This window comes from Pogoniulus pusillus, chromosome 13, assembly GCF_015220805.1.
Source record: "Pogoniulus pusillus isolate bPogPus1 chromosome 13, bPogPus1.pri, whole genome shotgun sequence".
Taxonomy (NCBI): domain Eukaryota; kingdom Metazoa; phylum Chordata; class Aves; order Piciformes; family Lybiidae; genus Pogoniulus; species Pogoniulus pusillus.
In genome coordinates, this window is record NC_087276.1 from 3,899,416 (window position 1) to 3,919,714 (window position 20,299).

At 44.9% G+C, this 20,299-nt stretch overlaps 1 protein-coding gene across 2 annotated transcripts in view; it reads left to right on the forward strand.

Annotated features, from left to right (window-relative positions):
- Nucleotides 1-13,753, forward strand: part of NYAP2 (neuronal tyrosine-phosphorylated phosphoinositide-3-kinase adaptor 2) — a 191,709-nt gene extending 177,956 nt beyond the window's left edge. The window contains exons 7-8 of one of the 2 annotated variants that reach the window (XM_064152797.1): nucleotides 8,935-9,208; nucleotides 12,007-13,753. In XM_064152797.1, the coding sequence (XP_064008867.1) occupies nucleotides 8,935-9,162 (228 nt within the window). In that variant the 3' untranslated portion in view covers nucleotides 9,163-9,208; nucleotides 12,007-13,753. Of the gene's footprint in view, nucleotides 1-8,934; nucleotides 10,578-12,006 lie in introns of those variants that run through there. The other variant, XM_064152796.1, reaches the window with a different exon arrangement.
- The last annotated feature ends 6,546 nt before the right edge of the window (nucleotides 13,754-20,299 follow it).

The following is a 20,299-nucleotide window of genomic DNA, read 5'->3' on the forward strand; positions in this document are numbered from 1 at the left end:
TGCGTCAAGCTAAGAGTATCAGATAGCAGATCGTGAAGTAACTGCTGCTACTTAACATAGCCCTCCACCACTTGCACCCGTGGCACACAGCTGCCTTCAAGGAGTGGGATTTCACACCCTCCTGAGTGGAAATGCCGTGCCCTGCCCTGTGGCTGGGACCCATCTGTATCTGATAAATGTCGTCAATGGGAAAGAGAGTTTGGAAACTCCTGTCTGAGAGCAGGCAAGAGGGAGGGTGGACCTTTTCCTCCCCAAGGATGGTAAGTGGCTTTCAGAAAGCCTTTCTTCTTCTCTTGCTGTAGCCTGCCCAGACAAAGCAGCATGCTTGCCTCTGCTGAACCGTACATAGCACTGCACACAGCCTGCACTGCAAGAGATCGCTTTGGCTGCAGATGCTGGAGACGTTTCTCATAATCTCCTCCAAATGGTGATGAGATTTTTTTATTTCATCCTGCTTTGTGTCAGTTTCACCTTGTTACAGCCTCACCTGAGCTCTTGGCCTTTTGTTTTATCTATGATATTCAGCTGTCACAAAGACAAGGGTGTTTGCACCTGACACCCGTGATCACGTATGTGTGATGTGGTCCCCCTTTGTAAATGAAGTCTGCCCTTTCAGCAGGAGAGGGAGACACTCACAAGGGCTGGGAGACAACCACACATTCCTCATGCCCTGACCTCTGCAATTTCAGCACAGTTGCCTCTCATCACCAGGAACTAGCATGACTTTTTATCCCACCTACACTCCACTCCTGTAGCATGGCTTTGGAGGAGCAGAATTGTTCCTGGCCCTTGCTCTTCTCTGGTCCCAGCACAAGCAGAGGTACAGGCCATTACATGGGGCTCAGTTTGAGATGAGAGCATATGAAGGGAACTTCTGCAGTACCTGTGTATTTTCACCAAGAGAGAGCATTGTCTGTGTACTTATGTAGCTGTTTGTGTCACACACAAGCAAGCAAAATTTGTCATGCCAGAGAGGGTCCCAGGCCTGGTGCTGTGGATTTTTCACTCTATATTTTCAGTCCTGCTCCCAGGTTTCCTTTTCACACCCATCCCTCATGTTTCCATTTGGAAAGGCTATGCTACATGGGATCATTTGTTTTGAATATAACTTACAGGTTGCATATTATTTTCAGCACCATGCATGTAAGTTCAGTAACAGAGATCTACATGTGCACAGTACTGAAGCACTTCACTTGCTGCCCCTTACGGTGAAAATCCATTTCCTGAAGGGCCAGAAAGTCTTATCTCACATTATGAATAGTCAGCAAACAAAGGAGACACTGCTTGCTCTGCTTAGTGACCAGAGCTAGCACATGTAGTTATGTCCATGAGGAGCTGCTTATTTGCATCAGTGCAAAATATATTCTTCTTTCTTTTTCCATCTGTGGCTATATTCTCTTTGTCAAACCAAACTATCCTGCTTAGTTATACTTTGTTTGTTTGCTTTTTGGTTTGGGGGATTTTTTTGCTTTATACTCCCATATCTTGATCATTTTCATGGATCTGCTGGTCCAGGCTGCCATGGTCCAGTACTGGCAGGAGCTGCTATGGCTTCATTCTTTAGGCAGTGATGAGGCTGCCTGAGGCCAGGGCCAAGACTGTGCCAGGGCCATAGAAAACAGAAATAGGCTGCTGTGACACCAGGGAGTTCCTGGCAGTGTGAGTCACTGTTCCCCAAAGCCTGTTTTGAGTTTTCTCTGGGATTATAAGATTTTCACATGTGGCAGAGAGCTGTGACATGTATTGACCTCTGGCTCCAGGGCCTGTCCTCTAGGAGCAATGGAGCTGTAGATGTTCTGCTTATCTCCACTCAGAGACAGAGCTGGGATTTAGCTAAGGGCAATCTAATTTAAACAGTGCTCATATTTGCAAGCCATCAGGACTGCTGCTTATCTTTCTGAAGTAATGCAAACTTTCAGTCCTGTGAGGTGAAAAAGAGATGAGGATGGACTCACCTCTATTGGAGGCACCCATCCACAAAAGTACCTCAGCTGCACTTTGCAGAGCAGGGAACTAGTCTGTTTCTCAGATCTTCATGAAGCATTAGAACACTCACCAAAGGTGATGTTTGTTTTTTTTTACTTAGGTTTTCATAGACAAAATATTCTGCACTGTTTTGAGGATGTGTAAAAAGCTGTTCTTTTTTCCCTTGGTTGGAAGATGGTTTTACAATATTGATGCTTTGGGTGTTCTCTGCCCCCCACACTTTGGAAATCACCCTGACTAGACTCAGCCAGCTCTGGAAATTGAATGAAGCTTATATTTACAGCTGGCACAATAGACAAGCAGAGATTTACGGTATAGACAGTTATAGACAGAAATAGACAAGGGAAAAGGTAATACAGAAACACAGCAGCCCTCCCAGAAACCTGAGTCCCCAGGAGGGGCTCCCAACCACCCTTCCACCTTCTCCCACCCTTCTCTACCTTACCCAAACGTTGGCTTGTGCCCAAAGAAGATTGGAGGGTCTGCAGTGGGGTTAGGAAGCAGGTGGATTTAGTCACACAGACAGCAGGTTAGGTTAGGTTAAAGAGAGAGAAGTGCAGCCCAAAGCCCAGACAGACAGCGACTCTCTTATCTCTGTTTGGATTCTTGTTCTTATACATCTCAGCAAGCCTATGAGTGAAGGAGACATAACCATTGTTTTCTTCTCACAGCCTGTAATCTAGTTCTTCTCACCAAAACATTCTAGCTAGACTCAAACTAACACACAATCTCACCTCCCGTCTGTGGCACTGCCAACATCAAATCTGAAAACGCGTTACAGATCTTAGCAAAATTCACTTCCAGCGTTTTGCTAATGAAAACATAGACTGGTTTCTCCCAAGGCCTTCAGAAAGCTGGTGATTAAAAGCATACAGAAGAATTCAGTTTTGTGTAGTGGAAGAACTTCCTTACTTGTTCCTGTTCAAGTCTGGAACTGTAAAGATTATTTTTTGGGGAAAAAAAGAGAACAATGACTAATGACTAATGAAAGAGGTAGGGTGTTTACCAGGGACTCATGAGGCATGCTTACCTGTACTTACACTCAGACACATGCAAGCAAGAGAACTTATGGAGCCACTCTCTGTTTCTCTATGGTTCCATCACACCAGGGCTTCCCACAGATTTTACTGCCTCCTTAACAGCAAGAATTTGACCCTACCCCTCGTCTAGGTGAATGTCCAAGCTCCTGGGCCTTTGGATGGTGTTTTGCTTCACTTTCTTACTCTTAGGGGGGAAAAAAAAAGACATTTAAATTTAAAAGTGTCCTTAGACCATGGACAATTGGATCAGTAAAACTTCCTTCCAAATAAAAGTTTATGTACAACCAGGAAATGTCATCACTGAAAAGTGACTATGTGACATAGTACCCAGCTGGCATCCTGGAGTCTCCAGGAGATCTCCTCTTACCATCCTACCATTAGCTGCTGGCTCGCTCTTCTGGTTTCAGTAAGAACAGGCTTTGGACCCAGACTTTCTGCTCAAAACCCAGTTAGCACGTCCTGTCCTGTGTCCCATTGGCTGTTGCAGTTGTTGCACTGTGTCCCAGTGCTATGTCCCAGTGCTGATGCATTCTGTGCCTTCTTGCTACATCCCCATCTGCAGCCGAGCTGTGATACGCTGCAGTATGAGTGCTGCTTCTATATGAGTACTGCTTCTAATGTGCTGTAGAATCTTCCAGGACCAGGAGGGCTGTGTAGCTGTATAATGTGATAAATGGGCTCCTTTTTTTCCCCCATAAATTAAGTTGTAATATCTTTTTTTTTCGGTGCCTATGGCACTGAACACATCCCCTGCTATGATATATCAGGGTTATTAACAACTGGGTCATGGCCAGCAGAGCAGGTTGAAGCCAGAAAGGAGGGAGGATACGAAAAATATTAGTGCTGGAATCAAGTGTGGACAGCATTAGTCCAGTCACAGGACGGATTAGTCCTAAGTCTGCAGTGTTAAATACATTAGTGTTAAAGATCTCAGTGGCCCTACTGAAGTCATGGAGGGCTACTGCTGTGCTTAAAAATCTGAGAGCTGGCTTGTGAGCCTTAGTGCCTGCCATTTGTCTAGGGCACACTGAAAAGTTGGTTAATGCTCTTTTAGCAACAGAATTCCTGTCATGTCTGTAGCTCATTGAGCTACAAAGGAGTGATTCCCTCTCAGGTCTGTCTTGCAGATTTGAGGCATGCAACCTTGTTCAGCACATTTTTGTTTGGTTGCATGTCAACACCAGAACTGAGCAAAGCCATCAGATAACCCCCTTTAACATTTGTTCTTGCTTCTAAGCATCTTTTTTCCCCCCAAGCCTTTCAACATCATGTGTGTTCACTTAATCAGGTTTAGCAAATGGCTTTGCACACACCGGTTCTGCGTGGTTGTGCTGCAAAGGCCATCACCTGAATGCAGTTACAGAAGGGGGATGTACCATGCAGACAGCACATCTAAGGGCTTAACCATCAAACAAAAAACAACATTAAGAAAATCAGAAGTAGTCTTGGAAATCTGTGTCTAGGAAAATAGAAAACCTCAAATTATTCATAATGAATTGTTCACTAACTGCAACAATGTGGTGGCTACAATAAAAAGCTGATTTTGGAGCTGCCTACACCCAGTTTTATTTTAGGGGCTGTTTTGTGGGAAGGGTAGCAGAGTGTTTGTGTAACTGATACATTCAGCAACACCATTTCTACCTTAAGGAAGTTGCGATTGGTATGTTAGAGCCTAGCATGTCAAAACTGTGCTTCTGTCCTCTGAGCCCAGGAGGGAAATTAGCTACCAGAAGACACAATATTGTCAATAGCACTGCCTGTGTACAGTCATGAGCATTTGGGTAGTGAGCATTGGAGCATTAGGAGCAAGTGTCGATCTCTTGGAAAGTAGGAGGGCCCTGCAGAGGGACCTGGCCAGGCTGGATGGGTGGGCAGAGGCCAATGGGATGAGACTGAACAAGGCCAAGTGCAGGGTTCTACACTTTGGCCACAACAACCCCAAGCAGCACTACAGGCTGGGGACAGAGTGGCTGAGAGCAGCCAGGTAGAGAGGGAGCTGGGGGTGCTGGGAGAGAGGAGCTGAAGACGAGACAGCAGTGCCCAGGTGGGCAGCAGAGCCAATGGCATCCTGGGCTGGCTCAGGAGCAGTGCAGGCAGCAGAACAAGGGAGGTTCTTCTGCCCCTGTACTCAGCACTGGTCAGGCCACACCTTGAGTGCTGTGTCCAGTTCTGGGCTCCTCCATTGCAGAGAGATGCTGAGGGACTGGAAGGTGTCCAGAGAAGGGCAGCAAGGCTGGGGAGGGGCCTGGAGCAGAGCCCTGTGAGGAGAGGCTGAGGGAGCTGGGGGTGTGCAGCCTGCAGAAGAGGAGGCTCAGGGCAGAGCTCATTGCTGTCTACAACTACCTGAAGGGAGACTGTAGCCAGGTGGGGTTGGTCTCTTCTGCCAGGCAATCAGCACCAGAAGAATGGGACACAATCTCAAGTTGTGCCAGGGAAGGTGTAGGCTGGATGTTAGGAGAAAGTTGTTGTCAGAGAGAGTGATTGGCATTGGAATGGGCTGCCCAGGGAGGTGGTGGAGTCACTGTCCCTGGAGGTGTTGAAGCCAAGCCTGGCTGAGGCACTTAGTGCCATGGTCTGGTTGATTGGATAGGGCTGGGTGCTAGGTTGGACTGGATGATCTTGGAGGTCTCTTCCAACCTGTTTGGTTCTATGATTCTATGTGGATGCAACACCCTCACAGTGAGTGTGGTATATTCTATGGATGGTACTTATGGTGCATGGTGGCTGTAAGGACCTGGTGTTGGCACATGCTTTGTTTCTTCACATGATGAGTTATAAAAGAGAAGGTATTTCCTGATGCCTGGGAGAGGAAACCTGCACTCATGCACCGTTGTCACATAATCCAGCCCAGAAACTGCTGTACAGCTGTATGTGGTGAATATGTTGTATAATTAATTGTGTGCAGACTGTGCCCCTGTCCCACTCCACTTAGGAGGACCCAGCCAACATGAAGACACTGCTGGGTAAGTACTAACCCATCAACGATAAGTAGAGTAGCAGTGTAGAGCTGAGGAGGAGTTGGGGGATGGGAGAAGTATCTCCTGTCCAGTAGGCAAGGTTTGGGCTGGACTTGGGTACCCAAGGAGAGGAAGCCTCCCAGCCTCAATGGATACTATGCCTCATTCCTGCCTGCACTAAACATTAGCTCACTCCTGAAATTAAAACCTAAGTGTTTGATTAGGATGAGCAGGCAGAGCAGACTTGCAGAAGACTTTTAGCTCAGCCGTTCAGGAGGACTTGTTGCAGATACATTTCCTGTATAATTCTAAATCCATAAGAAAATTCAAGGAGAGAATTCATGTTGTGGTTTACACTTTGTTTTACTCAAAGCACTATCTGCTATGTAAGGTAAGTGTGGGTTTGTTTCAGCATAAACACAAGTCTATCTGAAATTCTTTTAATCCCATGTCTCTCCTTGTAGCCTATTTCCACACAGGTGTTAAAAAAGTTTGGGACATTTCTATATTCATTTTTCTGTATGAATACTGAATGAGTCTTCTCATTCTTTCTCTCTTGGATGGTTTGGGTGTTACCTGCCCCCACCCCCCCTCCTTAAGAAAATCACCCAAACAAGACTCATCCAAGCTGGAAAGTAGAAGGAAGTTTTATATTTCTAGCTTAACACAATATACAAGCAGATAGTTACAATTTATGCAGCTATAGATAGAAATAGACAAGTTAAAAAGTAATACAGAAACATAACAGCTCTCCCAGGAGGGGCTCCCAACCACTCTCCCACTTCCTTTCCACCCCTCTATCATATCCCAGACTTTGCTTCAAGTTCAAGGTGAGTTTGGAGAATCAGCCAGGGGGGTTAGCAAGCAGAAGGGTTAGTTACACAGACAGCAGGTTACAGAGAGAAGGGAGGCAGCCAAAGCCAGAGAGCAGCTCTGCAACTCTGTTATCTATGTTTATGTTCTTGTTTTTATCCATCTCAGCAAGCCTATGAGTGCAGCAGACATCAGCATTGTTTCTTTCTCACAGCTATCATCTAATTCTTCTCACTAAAATATCCCAGCTAGGCTCAAACTAGCACATCAGTACTTGCTAATCAAGTACATATTGTTACTTTTTTGTGGTAGTCTTGCTCACATTTGTATCTTTTGCTTTGTTTCTGGCTATGAATCTAAACATTTTCTCTAGCTATCAAAATCACTATATCTGCTTCCAGCTGATTGGAAACCTACTGAGATGGAAGCAAGTTTCTATTCTGGCTTCTAAGACAAGTCCCCAGCTCTTGGCATGCTAAGATTTTTCAAGCAGAAGGCGTATGCATTATTAAATGCAATGAAATAGTCTTAACAATAAACATTCATTGCTCCCACGAGCCATAAAATGCTGCCAAAGCATTGCTGTGAGTGTGCATTTTCACGGCAACATCAGAGCCGCAGTGGGACGAGCCCCACGGATGCGGTGTGTGGCAGGCATTTGCTTACACACAAGTCCTTGATAGGTGGCTAATGTGGAAAACAAATGCTGGGAGACTCAAGACAACGGTTCCAATTTGAAAAGTAAGTGTGCAGAGCAAGTTTTCTGATTCACAGGTGGACAGGCTGTCACCCGAGTACTAGGAGCCCTTCTCAAGAGCTTAGGCTCAGTGATTTCAGCTCCAATGCAAAGCCTTTGAAGGCACACACATTTCCAATCATAAGAGCACCCTGCTGAACTCAAACGAAGCCACATTCTCAGGCTTCAGAGGAGCTGTGGCAAGTCCTTACAACTCAACATATGCTAACCTCCTTTTTTTGGATCAGGATGATCGTGTTGTCAAGTATTCTACGTGCAAGAAAACACGGAATGCCTAAACTCCTGGTGCCTTTCAGCTCATGAAGGATCAAGGCAGGATAGGATAGGTTAATTCACATAGCTCACATGGAGCTCCTTAACTCATTTGAACAAAATTAAGCCCAGAGTTATATTTAGCTTGATACTCAGAAGCACTAACACCATGCTTTTAATGTGGCAGATTGGATTTGGAGAGTGATATAAAACAAGGCTTTCACTGTATAGAATTTCTTATTTCCACGACTTCAGGCTGCTGTTAGGATCCATTTGTCTTTTTAAGATTTATTCCATCATTTAAAATCCAACCAGTGCTAGTCTGCTGAAAACATTTGTCTTTATTAGCTTTTAGTACTTTGGAAAAGTTTAAAATGGGACCTTGTAGTGCCTTCTCTTTTTTTTTTCTCCTTTTTTTTCCTCTTTTTTTTTTTCTTTTTTTTAATCTCCTTTTTTTTCCTTTGTTTTTTTTTTTTCCCCTTCTTTTAAAATAGTGGTTAGAAGGGTGATGATGCTGGTGAGGGGCCTGGAGCACAGCCCTGTGAGGAGAGGCTGAGGGAGCTGGGGGTGTGCAGCCTGCAGAAGAGGAGGCTCAGGGCAGAGCTCATTGCTGTCTACAACTCCCTGAAGGGAGGCTGTAGCCAGGTGGGGTTGGACTCTTCTGCCAGACAACTAGCAAGAGAAGAAGGGGACAGAGTCTCAAGTTGTGTAAGGGTAGGTCTAGGCTGGATGTTAGGAGGAAGTTGTGGCATAGAGAGTGATTGGCATTGGAATGGGCTGCCCAGGGAAGTGGTGGAGTTGCTTTCCCTGGAGGTGTTTAAGCAATGCCCGGATAAGGCATTTAGTGCCATGGTCTGGTTGACTTGCTAGGGCTGGGTGCTAGGTTGGACTGGCTGAGCTTGGAGGTCTCTTCCAACCTGCTTGATATTTGATTCTATAAAATAGATTGATTTTATTCCTGTTGTTGCCATAGAATATTTTTTTGTTCATCAAACATATCAGTGTTCCAAAAAGGAGTGATGTTAACCTTGCAAAGAATCAATGTATTCAATCTATCACCAAAACAGTTATTTGTATGCTTTTTTTCCCCCTCTTTTTTCCTTCTTTTTGACCCCCCTCTCCCTAATAGGTGACATGTATGCAGTGGTTGCAAGGGGACCACACCATGCTGGATATGATTGAGAAGAAACGTTGCCTCTGCAAAGAAATAAAAGCTCGTCAGAAGTCAGAGAAGGGACTCTGCAAACAGGACAGCATGCCTATTTTGCCCAGTTGGAAGAAGAACACTGGGACCAAGAAATACAGCCCTCCTCCTTATTCCAAACAGCAGACTGTTTTCTGGGACACTGCCATTTGACAGGCATGTGGAGGATGTCCTCTCCACTGTGGTGCACCGTGCACAGGTAGCCTGCTCTCTTAATAAGGCAAAGGCTCTAACCTAAGACTTACCCACAGGTGTTGAACTTCCTAGAGGAGAACACCTCATCGATACAGTGCTCACCTGTTCAGAGAGAGAGAGAGAGAGAGAGTTAAGTTTCCAACTGGATTAAGACACACATATTTATCCAGGATTTTTTTGGATCCAGAAGATATCAAAATGTAAATATTTCACCAATATATTGAAAACACCCAAACGAATACACTGTTTAAATACACACATAAATATATATATATATATATAAAGTTAAAAAATTATGAAGAATTTTACTATATAATGTTACTGTTATACTGTTTTATTACCTATTTTCTATGTGGCATTCTAATGTTCCCCCTCCCAAATACCCTGCTGCCACCATTTCATTTCTCTTGCCTGCCTAGATTTGGCCTCTGTACAAAAGCCTACAGTTGTACTTCTGGTTGGACTAGGGTGACCTTGGAGGTCTCTTCCAACCTGGTTGATTCTATGATTGATTCTATGATTCTATGAATGAGACAATGTGCAAAGCAACTTGGTGCTAGGGCTGTAGGAGTTATCTGGAGTTGTACTTGTTAGATATCCTTAGCTTTTTGGAGAGGACACTTGGACAGAGAGAGTTTTGGTGGGAAACAGCAAAACTGCAAGCCATGCAAATGAAAGAGCAGAATGCAGATGCCCAAGTTGTGCTCGTTAGGTATCCTTAGCTTTTTGGAGAGGACACTTGGACAGAGGAGAGAGTTTTGGTGGGAAACAGCAAAACTGCAAGCAATGCAAATGAAAGAGCTGAATGCAGATGCCCAAGTTGTGCTCGTTAGGTATCCTTAGCTTTTTGGAGAGGACACTTGGACAGAGGAGAGAGCTTTGGTGGGAAACAGCAAAACTGCAAGCAATGCAAATGAAAGAGCTGAATGCAGATGCCCAAGTTGTGCTCGTTAGGTATCCTTAGCTTTTTGGAGAGGACACTTGGACAGAGGAGAGAGTTTTGGTGGGAAACAGCAAAACTGCAAGCAATGCAAATGAAAGTGCAGAATGCAGATGCCCAAGTTGTGCTCGTTAGGTATCCTTAGCTTTTTGGAGAGGACACTTGGACAGAGGAGAGAGCTTTGGTGGGAAACAGCAAAACTGCAAGCAATGCAAATGAAAGAGCTGAATGCAGATGCCCAAGTTGTGCTCTTTAGGTATCCTTAGCTTCTTGGAGAGGACACTTGGACAGAGGAGAGAGCTTTGGTGGGAAACAGCAAAACTGCAAGCAATGCAAATGAAAGTGCAGAATGCAGATGCCCAAAGTTGCATTTAAAAATGCAGATTCTTCCACATTGGATTTCCCATCCAGTTCATCAGATTAATTGCCCTGGATTTTAACCAGTTGCTAGAATGATTTGGCCAAGAAACTAAATTTTCTGCAGAAAAGCCTGCAGCAGAAACTCTTCCTTCGTTAGATTCCACTGACGAGCAGAGACCATGGTTCACTGTGACTAGGCATAGTGCAGCCCGTGACGGGAGACGCAGTCGCTTGGCAGGTTGAGGCAGTGGCACTGCAGCCACGGCTCCTGTCCGTGTCTGTCTGCGGACCAGGACATAGAGGTGACAGAATCTGTTTACATGTTTATTGTTTTTAAATCCAGCAACACATACTTGCTTTGCGCCGTGTCAGATTTCCTTGTGTAAATCAGAAGCTCAGACCCCTCGAAAGCCAGCGGGGAAAACCCTCTCCATTTCACACAGTCTGAAGCAAGGGCCCACCTAACAGCTTCTCCTGGGTTCTACTGTGTTGTCTTCCCAGCTGCTTCTGCAATTGGCTTGCAATCCTGTGTGGTATCACACCCATTGTAACAGAACATGATGTCGTGACCAAAGAATTATGACCTCCTGGTTTTAACAGGGGAAAGAGATGGCTTATCCTGGGTGAAATTCATGCGGTGAAATATCTTCCAAAAGCATCTGTTGAAGACAAGGGAAATGTGGTACTGCTGTGGAGTAGGGGTAAAAAAAACCATGGAAAAAAAAACTCTATGGCATATATTTTGTATAGTTAAATTTCTATCCAAGCGTCTGAAGTCGGCAGCACGAAAGCCCCTCTTTAAAACAATCATTCTAATGCTATTTTCACCAAGAAGAAAAAAAGCTGTGTTGTTTGAAACTTCTTGTTATATCGGCTTTTCTTTGCAATCAATTCCTACAGCATTGCCACAGCTGCAATTCCTGAACAAAAAAAAAAAAAAAAAAAAAAGGAAAAGAAAAAAACACACAAAAAAAACCCCAAACAAAAACCAAAAATGACAAATTTTAGAAGGTTTTTTCTAATCTATATTGCTAAAAGTTTGATTTTGAGTAATGTTTTATCAGTCATAGTTTCTTTTTCAGCCTCTGAAATAAAGTTTTGAGATATTTTATAACTAATTGATGTATATTTTGATGTCCAAACTGAGATTTCTGTAAAAGATGAAGTGTGTGTTTATATGTGTGTATGTATATTAGCATTATGTGTATGTATATATGCATATGTGTGCACACATATATATGTATATATGCATGTATCTCTCTATATCTGCTCATAGATGTGTGCATAGGTATAGATCCACATGCATTGAGTACTGGTGTGTGTTACGAATATACAGCGACTGGAATGGGTACGCAGTTGAAATGCAGATTTAAAGAGCCCCTCACAGCCACAGTGACAGAAGATGTGACAAAACCCAGAGGCTGTGAAGGAATCTTTGAACACATGTTGCAACCAAAAGACACCAACTGTATATTTTGCTTATTCTCTTTTCTATTTTAAAGAAAGAAAATGGCAGAAGAAAAACTCCAGAGATCTCACAAAGTTCCAGAGTCTGCTGGAAAGAAGATGGCTTGTTGGTTGTGAGAAATCTGTTGAGATAACACGTTCATTGTTCAGAAAGTGTTCATGCTTTGTCTTCCTTGTTACATGGCAAGAGAAGAGGTTTTCATAGTGCAAAACACTTAGCTCAGCCGTTTCCCCCAACTGCACCAAGTCTCTGGTAATAAAATGAGAGCCAGCTCAGTCAGTCTTGATGCTCCTTCCCCACACTGGTCTCTTCCTGGGCTGGTTCCACGAACAACATGCTACTGACGCATCGACCTTGAGGTCCAGACCTGGGGGTACACATGGGCTCTGCAGTGCCAGGCCCTTTGGGGGAAGGCAAACATTAATGCTAACAGTGATATGTTTAACAGTGTTTGTTCATCTCGTGTCCTCTTCATATCGATACGTAATAGGAATAATGATCAGGGAATTGAAGCATACTTGTCCTAAGCAGACTTGCTGTATACTTAGCCCACCCTAACACCGCTCCTTCCTTTGGTTCTATTGCTCGGCACTGTTTGCGTTGTCCTTCCTAGAGAGCTACCCATGTGCTTCCAGACCTCCATTGTATCCCATGGAAACAATGGCTTTTTGTTTGAAACTGCAACAGTACACTAAGAAGTAAAATATAACTTAGCACTTAACCTTCGAAGCACTTTAGAAATGTGAACTAAACCTCACGCTCACGAGAACTGTTTTGCAGAGGAGGGAAGCAAGGCTCAGGTGGAGTCATTTCCAAGGTCATGGGCAGAGCCAGAGCAGGCCACAGGCCACTGTCCCCTCCCGTGACCGCCGGCCCACCCCATCGCGCTGCCCAGAGCGTGCCAGCGTCAGACGTTCCCTACATCGCCTCTCGTCTCAGCAGTCTCTGCGTCACAGGGTCAATGACAGTGCTTAGTTACACACGGTCATTAAAGCTGTAGTCTGTATAAATATGCAATCTGTATATACATACAGATCACATATATACACACACTTGCAAAGACTGTATATATGGAATTGTTTGGTATGCACTTACTTTGCTTTAAACTCCTGAAGTTGAACATTATAGTGTAGCAATTCGTGTCAAGTGCACTGTGATTCCAAGAAAGCACAGTAAAAGTCACAGGTCTTGTTATTCTTGCACTAAAAATGTGTTTACGTATATTAGCCAATGTATGTCTACTTTATTGCTCCTTTTGATGCAGCAAATGGTATCAAATGGTTATGGGACTCTTTTTCTCTTTGGTTGGTCGTTTGGTTGGGTTGTTTTGTTTTCAAGTGGGCAACAGCACTATGTTTTTAAATGACAGGGTTTTTAAACTGAAAGGAAACCATTCTGTGTTCATTCCGATGTAATGCATTGACCAATATCTTGAAACTGAATGTCATGTTGCTTTTCTTTCCTAAGTCATTAGAACTTGTCAGGTATGTGCCTGAGATTGTGTAGGAGTAAGGAGTAGCTAGAGGCTAACTGTAATCATATATTCTTAGCCGTTTCTATATACACAGTATAAATACATATTCATTTGCTTTTTGGGTTTTTTTTGTACTTGATTTTTTTAGGTAAGATGTAATTAAACGTACTTTGATACTTCTGAAGTAATAAGATGTTGTTTGGAGATCAATTCTGCTTTCTTTAGTGCATTGACGATATTTTACAATCATTTAGTGCTTATTTATTTGTGCTCCGGTGTAATTATAATAAAAAGCAATAGTTTAAAATATTTTGACTGTTCTTTTTCATCTGGTGGCATCAGCTCAGGGACAAGTTAATTGCTCAGGACTAGCTAGAGATACTCGTGAAGAGAAGTCAAGACATAGATGTATCACACAGTATCACAGTATCACCAAGGTTGGAAGAGACCTCACAGATCATCAAGTCCAACCCTTTACCACAGAGCTCAAGGCCAGACCATGGCACCAAGTGCCACGTCCAGTCCTGCCTTGAACAGCCCCAGGGACGGCGACTCCACCACCTCCCCGGGCAGCCCATTCCAGTGTCCAATGACTCTCTCAGTGAAGAACTTTCTCCTCACCTCCAGCCTAAATTTCCCCTGGTGCAGCCTGAGGCTGTGTCCTCTTGTTCTGGTGCTGGCCACCTGAGAGAAGAGAGCAACCTCCTCCTGGCCACAACCTCCCCTCAGGTAGTTGTAGACAGCAATGAGGTCACCCCTGAGCCTCCTCTTCTCCAGGCTAACCAATCCCAGCTCCCTCAGCCTCTCCTCGTAGAGCTGTGCTCAAGGCCTCTCCCCAGCCTCGTCGCCCTTCTCTGGACACGCTCAAGCATCTCAATGTCCCTCCTAAATGTGGATTTATAACACTTTTTAGGTACATTTTTATGATGGTTTGGGTGTTACCTGCCCCCCTACTCTTATGAAATCACCCAGACTAGACTCAGCTGAGCTGGAAATCACAATGGAGCTTTATATTTACAGCTTAGCGTGACACACGAGCAGATATTTACAATCTATACAGCTATACACAGAGATATGCAAGTTAAAAAGGTAATACAGAAACACAACAGTCCTCCCAGAAACCTGAGTCCCCAGGAGGGGCTCCCAACCACCCTCCCATCCCTCTGTCTTATCCCAGACTTACGTGCAAGGTGAGTTTAGAGAATCAGCCAGGGAGGTTAGGAAGCAGATGGATTAGTTACACAGACAGCAAGTTAGGGAGAGAAGGGAGGCAGCCAGAGCCAGAGAGCAACTCTGTTATCTATATTTATGTTCTTGTTTTTATACACCTCAGCAAGCCTATGAGTGCAGCAGCCATCAGCATTGTTTCCTTTCCATAGCCTAGCATCTAATTCCTCTCACCAGCTAGGGTCAAACTAGCACAATTTTCAATTGTATCATTTGTTGTAGGGAATTAATTAATTGCTTTAATAGGTGATATTTGCAAGTCATGTCTGCTTGCATCTGATGTCACAACTGCCACCCTCAACTAAGTTCTTGGTTGCAAGTCATGTCTGCTTGCATCTGATGTCACGACTGCCACCCTCCACTAAGTTCTTGGTTGCAAGTCATGTCTGCTTGCATCTGATGTCACAACTGCCACCCTCAACTAAGTTCTTACAGTAAGACTTCTCTGATGGGCAGACAGAAATGTCTCTGTAAGTGCCTTCCACAGTTTGGGATGGAAATATTGACTTCAAAGACCTCTTCCTCAGAGATCTCCATTTGCAGAATATCCAGGAGTGGGATAAGGACATTTATCATAAAGCTCTCAAAATATCTACCCAAAAGTCAGTATAATCTTCCTATCTCCAGAGAGAAGGCTTACTTCCATCAGGATGCAAAAGCCAGTCCTTACCAAGGAATTCCACAGTGGGAAGGAGAGCATGGGACAGGGGCTGTGAGGGAAGAAAAGCACCTGTACAGTCTTGCAAGTAACACTGATCTTCCAGTGCTCAGTTTTTCAATAGCAAAGTTTTGTAGGTGAGACTCTGTGACCAAGAGAACTTCTCCTATAATTCTATTAAGAAAATACACTATAATTTAAAAAGCTTTCCAAGAGCAAATGTGTGATAAAGAGCCCAGCAAGAAACAGTAATGTTCTTGTAACAGGATTGACACCAAATTTCTCTCCTTTCCTGGAAAAAGCTTCCTCTACTATGCCAAAAAAAGTGTAGACTTTGTCATGGAGGCAGGGAATTAACATGGCTGAGTGAGGAAACATAAAAAATAGAATGATTTTATTTTCCCAGAACCCTGCCCCCAAAACTAGATGCAGAATTGGTTCAGTTTATTAGCAGATTCAGTTCAATCAGGAATATCTTACCAAAAAAAAAAGGCTATCAGAGATAAATTTGGATATTTAGGAAATCAGGAAATGGCAAAGGCTAAGCTATAAACACAGCTTTACCCCACTATCAGTCTGGCTGAGCAGAAGATTAAGGGAGCAGCTTACTCACCGAGGTGAGATTGGCATTCAGCAATGTTCCCTTACTGGGTTCCTCTGCAGGAGCAGCCTTCTGATGCTGCAGGCAATATCCATTCGTAGACATCCATGCCGCAGAAGCCTGAGATGAGTGGCAGAGCTGCCAGACTCAGAAATGTCTTGAGCACTTCTTCCTGAGTGGGACAGTCTGGAACAATGCTGCCTTCACAGCAACGGGGGAGAGCCAAACCTATTAGCTTCTCCCAGTCCAGGAGGCAGCCAGGAGGTTGGCTACTGAGAGAGTCTGAGAGAGAGTGGTCCAGATATCGCTGTCTCTCTCTCAAAGGACCCCAGGGCTTGCCAAGCCTTCTGGCTTGCACAAAAGGGTGCAAAAGTGGGGAGCACTGTCCAAAAGCAGGGACAGGAAAAACCCAAGAGCCATACAAAAGGTAAGGAGCCATCCAAAAGCGGGGACAGCCCAGTCACAACAGGAACTTGTCCTCTGCAGTAGCAGAGGACTCTCAAGACAGGAATTCTCCAGATGGCAACTCTCAAGGCAGGAACTCTTGCTCCATTTATCCTTTTTCTAGACAAAGTGTCCATTTACCATTTATACAGGGTGCAGAAACCCAGCCAACCACCAGCCTGATTCCGGCACAGGCTTCCACACAGGTCAGCCCACCTGCAGAAAAGGCACTTTTTGCTGCCCCCCTTCAAGCCCACAGGGCAGGGTGGGGGGCAGCAGGTTTTCATGCCTTTTTTTCTCCCATTCAAACCCACAGAGTGAGAGGGAGAAGAGAGGAATTTGGGGTATCCCAGGGCAGACCTGTATGTGGATATGAACCAGTGGGAATCTTTTGGTTGTCTTCTGTAGATGCTAGTTCTGTGTCAGGCTGCAGGTGATCCAAAAAGTGCTTTCCAAGTGCTTCCCTGCCCCAGGAGTCACGCCATGGTTCTTTTTCCAAGCTCAGTCTCTCTCCTCAGCAGCAGTCCTATTGCCAGGACTTTTATAATAGATTAAGAGCTTGACTACTTCTTTTTGCTCTTGTTGTTCTTCCTCAGCTTTTGATATAGATGTTCAGGTGGCTAGTCCTTCATAGTAAACTCCAGCCTTTTGTCCCAGGCTCCATATTTCATAGGGAAATCCTTTAAGGATGAATATAAATTAACAAAATAAGGTTTTACTGGCATTTCTCCAGAGCTAAAAGAGATTCTGTCAGCTTTAGGGTCAGGTTGCTATCTGTACTGTGTAGTGGGACAGCTCACAAAGTCTTGTGTCCTAACTGTTTTATAAAGACTTTTCAGGATGATGTCAAATATCCACCTGAGTTTCCATCTCATGCCTGTCTGCTGCTGGGGACAGCAGCACCTGACCCAGAGAAGGAACATGATGGCAAAAATTACCCAGGGCAGCAGGGAGCATAAATCTGGGGTAAATTAATCTTTTCCCCTGTTTGTAATCGGTGTATTTGTCACTGCAGAGAGACTTTCTTTGTGCCATTGTTTCTTAAAGAGAAGAGTTTTAAGTTTAAAGGAGATGAGACCATCAAAAGCAATGGCTGAGTTTTAGGCTCCTCCTTGCTCTAAGCTCATTTAAAAGTGGAGAGCTGTCTGCAATTCCCTGTCTTGGGTCTCTGCTCCTTTCGCATCCTAAAAGCCAACCGAGTAATGCTGGCTGGAGTTGGGCTGTTTCCCCACTGCAGTCACTCAGAGTGACCTTAGCTGGTGCCAGAGTGGCTGCAAAGCAATTAAAGCACACAGGGGCCTGTCTTGCTTGGGAACAAGCAACCTGCCCTGAGCAAAGCAGAGAAGTCAGGCAGCCGTTAAGAGAAGAGAAGGGCCAGCATCTCTTAGATCTGCAGCCAGCGCTGACAGGGCTGGCAAGGGAACCACAGGAAACTAAAGAACATTGACAGAAACAAAAGACAGCTGAAAAGAAACACTGCTCAAAAGCAAGACTCAACACATTTGGCCTTTATTTTCTAAACCTGCCAACGTCTCTTTTGTGGTGTGGTTTTGCCTTTAAAACAAAGTTATGCATCTGTCACCTTTAAATTGAGATTGCTGGCACTGGAGCAGGGTGGTGAGTTTAGTGTTCTCTCCACCTGTGGCACATTTTCATCTTGCTTTGCCCCTGTCTCTCTTTTTGTCCCCATCCTTTCTTTTGTGATGTGCTTTGGGAAATATATTTGTGGGTACAATGAGAGTTCCCCTATTATCTTTTGTTCCTGTTAATGTTCTCCCTCCCTTGATCCCAGCTGGCTCTGTGCTCTCTAACACTCAGTAAAACAAACAATGAGAGCAGGAGCCACCACTGATTTTATTTTAGAGGGTAGCATTTATCTATGCTGTTCTCAGAACATACATAACAGGTTATGTGGAGGGATTCAGAAGCTGCCAAAAGGAGTTAATAAAACACAGAGAGGTACTGAGAAGCTGTAGACTGGACCATATCTGCAGTTGGTGGGCAGCAAAGCCATGACTGATATCCATGTTCTGGACCCAAACATCCTCATCCAAAAGATAACTTTGAGTTGAGAAACAGGAAGAGTACTGCTAGGGGTTAGGGTCTTTGACTGCAACTGGCAGGCCAGGAGGCATGTGTATTAAAACTGAATATCACATATCAATATCAAAAGTATAATCATGTGTATTAAAACTAAATCTCTCCATCATTTGTCAACAGTCCTGGCTCACTGGAGAGGTTCCCAAAGACTGGAAGCTGCCAATGTGATGCCCATCCACAAGAAGCTCCTGACCCAAACCCCCTTCCCTCTCCCTCCTTCCACCCCTTCAGAAATAACCAGATCAACCCATATAGATGTCATGTGATAAATCTGGAGATCTGAGGTGAGATGTCAAAAAAAAGATGGCAAGGAGGTTAGAGGAAAAAGAGGTTAGGTGGATTAGAGAGTTAAAGGCAGAGGCAGGCACAGAGAGCAGACCTGCAGAAAGAAGGCAGAGCCAGAAGTGAGAGCTGAGCAGTGTGTGTGAAGTGCCTGAGCTATAGTTTGACTAGATATGTTTAGAATCGTAGAATCACAGAATCAACCAGGCTGGAAGAGACCTCCAAGATCAGCCAGTCCAACCCAGCACCCAGCCCTAGCCAATCAACCAGACCATGGCACTAAGTGCCTCATCCAGGCTTGGCTTCAGCACCTCCAGGCACAGCAACTCCACCACCTCCCTGGGCAGCCCATTCCAATGCCAATCACTCTCTCTGACAACAACTTCCTCCTCACATCCAGCCTAGACCTCCCCTGGCACAACTTGAGACTGTGTCCCCCTGGGCAGCCTGTTCTAGGGCTTGAGAACTGTTATATGATTCTAACCTCCCTCCCATAAACTTCTTTCAGAGGAGCACAGCAGCAGGGCAGTGCTCTGTGGGGATGGAGCCCATGGCTAGCTGGGGCAGAAGCAGGGAATGCACTGTAGGTTGTCTTGGAGGCACATCTCAGACTGAGGGGAGGCCACGGAGGCATAGCTCCCCAGCACACATGCCACTCACCTAAAGGTAACCCCTGCAAAGTGTTTTGGTAACCATCACAGTGTGCCCCACGGAACAACTCCTGTCTGGGGAAGCAGTGGGGAGTGCCCCAGCTGTCAGTGCTCTTGAGTAGAGGAGCCTGCACATGCTCAGCCATCCCTCTTAATTGGATATCTCTGGACCTGCTCTCTATGACCTTATACTTTGTTTAGACATTAACACCTCTGCAAAGTGGGTGTTAAATGGTGCTGTTAGTGTCTGTAACATTTTTTCATCCACCCGAGGAGTGTAAATGATTCTACGAGGTGCAGGGTAGTGTAAAATCAGCCTTGCCCTGACTCCAGCTGGCTGGGGAAATTCAAAAGGACTCCTGTGGAAGCCAGCTCCCACTTAAAGAGCTCTTTTCTTTCCTAGGTGTGATGGTTTGAGTGTTACCTGTCCCCCCACACACTTAGGAAAATCACCCAGACTACACTCAGTCAATCTGGAAATTGAAGAATGAGGCTTTATATTTACAGCTTAGCACAATATATAAGCAGGTAGTTACAATATCTACAGCTGTAGACAGAGATCACAGTATCACAGTATCACAGTATCACACAGTATCACCAAGGTTGGAAGAGACCTCACAGATCATCAAGTCCAACCCTTTACCACAGAGCTCAAGGCCAGACCATGGCACCAAGTGCCACGTCCAGTCCTGCCTTGAACAGCTCCAGGGATGGCGACTCCACCACCTCCCCGGGCAGCCCATTCCAGTGTCCAATGACTCTCTCAGGGAAGAACTTTCTCCTCACCTCCAGCCTAAATCTCCCCTGGTGCAGCCTGAGGCTGTGTCCTCTTGTTCTGGTGCTGGCCACCTGAGAGAAGAGAGCAACCTCCTCCTGGCCACAACCTCCCCT